We start from the raw sequence: 4,250 nt of genomic DNA on the forward strand, positions 1-4,250 counted from the left end.
TCCTGGGTTACGCCTATAAAATAAACAAGTTATTTTTTATGAGTGTTTATGAATATAAATAACTACATACATTTTAAACTGGTGTGAGAATTAGAATTTGATATATGTCTCTTCTAGATGAAATTCAATGATCCCTACACATTGTCACTTGTAACAAACTACTTTGTTTCCTTTATATATGTATGTAACTACTATTTACAATACAAAGTGATCGATTTGAGTTTAAGTTCTTCGAATTTCGATGAATTTTGTTAATTTCAAAACAACTTTTGTAAATATTGATTAAAAAGTAGTATATTATCTAAATATGTTCGTTTAATATTTGAACACTTTTAAGAAGGTACCTTAATAATGTCATAAAAATATATTCAATTGGTTTTTCATAAATTCAAATATTAATAAAAAAATATTTATTGTTAGTAAAACCTGTTTACTTAAAATGCTTTGTAGAAATCTACATTTACATATAATTGATATTAGAAAGATGACATGTGTAAATACATACATATGTATGCACATACCATACATACACATGTACTGACATTTACCTTACAAAACCGTTGTGAATATCCTCTGACAGGTTGTCTGTCTATCAGTTGGGTTCAATCAGTTTATAAGAACAAAAAATAATGTTGCATGTTTTCAACTAATTTCAGTTTGTACTTGTTTTAGTTTTTTGTTCCTGTTTTGTTTATTGTCTACATATGTATGTATGTATATCAATTTTAATGTTTAACAAATTTCTTATTTATTTGTTATTGTATGCTTTATTCTTGTTGTTTTTGTCTTCTTTTTCTCATGTATAGTGGCAACAAAATCAGCTGCGGGTGTTAACTCTGGCCCCACCACTCAAGGTGTCAGCAGCAGTGGTAGCAACAACAATAATGCAGCTGCTGTTGGCAGCAGCAGTGCTGCAGTCGGCGATGTTGAGAAATCAACTAAAGCTCATGCCAATACGGTTTTATTGAAATCAGTTTCAGCCTTTTTGGCAAGCAATAAACGTAATTCTAGTAATCAGTCGAAGGCATCGGAAGCTTCGCTGAAAACAAGTCGCCGTTCGAAAAAGGATAGAATGGATGAATTGAGTGGTAAAATAAATCCAAAATTATTGGAACAGTTGCGAAAGAAAACTAGATTTAATAAGTGAGTTTATTTATTTATGTAATAGAAGTGAATGTCAGGTTTAATCAACGCTGCACTTTTTCGATAATTAATGATTATCTTGTACATAAAGTTTAAATGTTGAAGCGTATGATTGATATTTCTTCGATTATTTATCATACGTTGCGGCGGTTGCTACAAATTAGGAGTGTGAGTGAATAGGCAATAAAACCTTATTGGAACATTAACTCACTTTAAACAACTAACAACTAACTAACTACTAACTAACTAACTAACTAACTAACTAACTAACTAACTAAAACTAACTAACTACTAACTAACTACTAACTACTAACTACTACTAACTAAAACTAACTAACTACTACAACTAACTAATAACTAACTCCTAACTAACTAAACTAACTAAATACTAACTAATAACTACATAACTACTAACTAACTAACTAACTAACTAACTAACTAACTAACTAACTAACTAACTAACTACTAACTAACTAACTAACTAACTAACTAACTAACTAACTAACTAACTAACTAACTAACTAACTAACTAACTAACTAACTAACTAACTAACTAACTAACTAACTAACTAACTAACTAACTAACTAACTAACTAACTACTAACTAACTAACTAACTAACTAACTAACTAACTACTAACTAACTAACTAACTAACTAACTAACTAACTAACTAACTAACTAACTAACTAACTACTAACTAACTAACTAACTAACTAACTAACTAACTAACTAACTAACTAACTAACTAACTAACTAACTAACTAACTAACTAACTAACTAACTAACTAACTAACTAACTAACTAACTAACTAACTAACTAACTAACTAACTAACTAACTAACTAACTAACTAACTAACTAACTAACTAACTAACTAACTAACTAACTAACTAACTAACTAACTAACTAACTACACTAACTAACTAATACTAACTAACTAACTAACTAACTAACTAACGATAACTAACTAACGATCACTCCTCAAAATAAATAAGTAAAAAAGATGTGGGTGATTTTTTGAAGTTTTAAATCGGATACTAACATACCAAAATTTCGTAGTCCTCCGATCACTCCTGCAATTTTGCCGATTGGCTCCATTTTTTTGGAGATATTTTTAATATTAATATTTTCCATAAACATCTACATTTTCAGAGATGAATTGGATGCGTTATGTCGTATTTATCGTAAATTAGTATCAAATTGTCAATATGCCACAAAAACTCTGGCATCTGGACCTTCTGGGGCAGCAATTGCCAAGCCACAAACACAAGAGGTAATCAACACAACTTAAATACTTTTAACAATCTTAAAATGTTCACTATATACAGGCATTGATCGCATTGTATTCCGTGAACTCTTACACAGCACATTCGACATCGTCACTGAGGAAATTCTAATGGAACGAATTTTCTGCAGCTGGGATAAAGCACATGAGGGTCTACCTTTGCGCTTAGAAGGTTGGCTTGTTGGACTATCGGTATTTTTACGTGGTTCACCCAGTGAGAGGGCAGCATTTTGTTTTCGTGTTTACGACTTAAATGGTGATGGTTTTATAACGAAAGATGAAATGTTTACTTTGTTAAGGAATTGCTTGATAAAACAACCACAAGATGAGGATCCCGATGAGGGTGTTAAGGATTTGGTGGAGATTGTTTTAAGAAAATTTGATTTGGATAAAGATGGAAAGGTAAATGAAAATATGTTTTTATATATCTCGCCAAGTATGTATACTGTTTTAATTGCCGATGCATTTTTTGAACAGGTTTCTTTGGATGATTTTATGCGCACCGTAGCCGCTCAACCTTTATTAATTGAAGCCTTTGGTCAATGTCTACCTACAGAAAGTGCTATTATATCATTTTTCTCTACTTTACAAGTTTAATTTGTTAAATGCAGCAATTTTATCTAGATATAATTACTTAATTTGCAACTAAGGGCGGGTTTTTCAGATAAAGATAATCTACATTCTTTGGTTAAACCTAGTTTAATATATGTTTTGTGTTTTTCAGTAAACAGTAACGTTACTTATTATCTTAGTTTAACTGAGTGTTATTGGCCAATTTAACTTAAGTTATAAGTGAGAAGATACAATTAACAAAAACAATAAAACAATGATTTCGGAAGAACAAAAATTTAATATTTTAAGTAAATTGCAATTTTCTGATTTGTTTTGTTTTATTTATTATTGTTTTAAATGTTTATTTAACATTTTTCCAAAATGTTTCATTTTACAAATGTATTATTTGCAAAAAACAGCTGTTCATTGTTTATGTTTTTGAGTGAAAAGTTGGCAATACTAACAAAGTTAATTGAACTTAAATCCATAACTGAAAAACACAATCATCGGTTAAAGTCCGCCTAAAATTTGTTCCGAGTTTAATCTAACAGCAAGTTAAGCCTAGTTTAACTGAGTAGTAAGAAACCCGCCCTAAGTGTGTTGAATTTAATTGAGTTTTAATAATGACACAGTTTAACGTGGAACTGGAGATATTTGTTACAAACACTAATGGTTAAAAGAATTAAATTTTAAATAAATAATTGTAGATAATTGGAATACATTATTGTTAATCTATATATATATATATATATATATATATATATATATATATATACCAAAGCCTAAACGCCAGATCGTGAAATTTTGACAGTAGTTGTATTTTTGGTTATCTATGGTTGGATTTTTGGAAACTCTATTTGAATAATATTAATATATAAACAAGAATATTTCACCTTTAAGAACCTGAGTAAATATTGATTGAATATCATCGAATTCTTTCATCAAATATTTACGAGACAACAGAAAGATAACAATTTAAGGATAATTTAAGGATTTAGGGATTCTAGTAATGACTTACTTTTAATCTGATATATTAGTACTTATTTTCGGCTTCGCCATTTTCTTCACGTATTTTATTTGATGGCGCTTTAAAAACTGTGTTATTTGTAAAGTAACACCATCTCTTTTTAAAAATATCTCTTTGTAAGAGAGCATAGTAAGTACTTATTTAACTCCCTATTTGTAAGCGAGCTTGTTAAGTATTAATGAAATAGCTGTGTTAAAATAATTAGTAAGTAGTGAAAAGGTTTTCAGTGAGGTGAAAAGAAAA

At 29.1% G+C, this 4,250-nt stretch overlaps 1 protein-coding gene across 1 annotated transcript; it reads left to right on the forward strand.

The window, feature by feature from the left end:
• The first annotated feature begins 834 nt into the window (after nt 1–834).
• Nucleotides 835–3,196, forward strand: LOC119612820 (EF-hand calcium-binding domain-containing protein 1). Its single transcript, XM_037968691.1, has 4 exons — nt 835–1,143; nt 2,296–2,406; nt 2,458–2,830; nt 2,906–3,196. Exons 1-4 carry the CDS (start codon nt 1,073–1,075, stop codon nt 3,023–3,025), a joined length of 675 nt encoding a protein of 224 aa, XP_037824619.1. The 5' UTR covers nt 835–1,072; the 3' UTR covers nt 3,026–3,196.
• Nucleotides 3,197–4,250: the final 1,054 nt, after the last annotated feature.

This window comes from Lucilia sericata, unplaced genomic scaffold (assembly GCF_015586225.1).
Source record: "Lucilia sericata isolate MDLA Ls3-8-SP2 unplaced genomic scaffold, ASM1558622v1 Contig001836F_arrow, whole genome shotgun sequence".
Taxonomy (NCBI): domain Eukaryota; kingdom Metazoa; phylum Arthropoda; class Insecta; order Diptera; family Calliphoridae; genus Lucilia; species Lucilia sericata.

What these genes read in the sequence shown, in the direction of transcription:
- LOC119612820 (XM_037968691.1), top strand. Translation starts at nt 1,073, where the DNA reads ATGGATGAATTGAGTGGTAAAATAAATCCAAAATTATTGGAACAGTTG. An exon ending in AAGAAAACTAGATTTAATAA is followed by an intron (nt 1,144 to 2,295) that starts GTGAGTTTATTT and finishes CTACATTTTCAG; the next exon opens with AGATGAATTGGATGCGTTAT. An exon ending in GCAGCAATTGCCAAGCCACA is followed by an intron (nt 2,407 to 2,457) that starts AACACAAGAGGT and finishes AATCTTAAAATG; the next exon opens with TTCACTATATACAGGCATTG.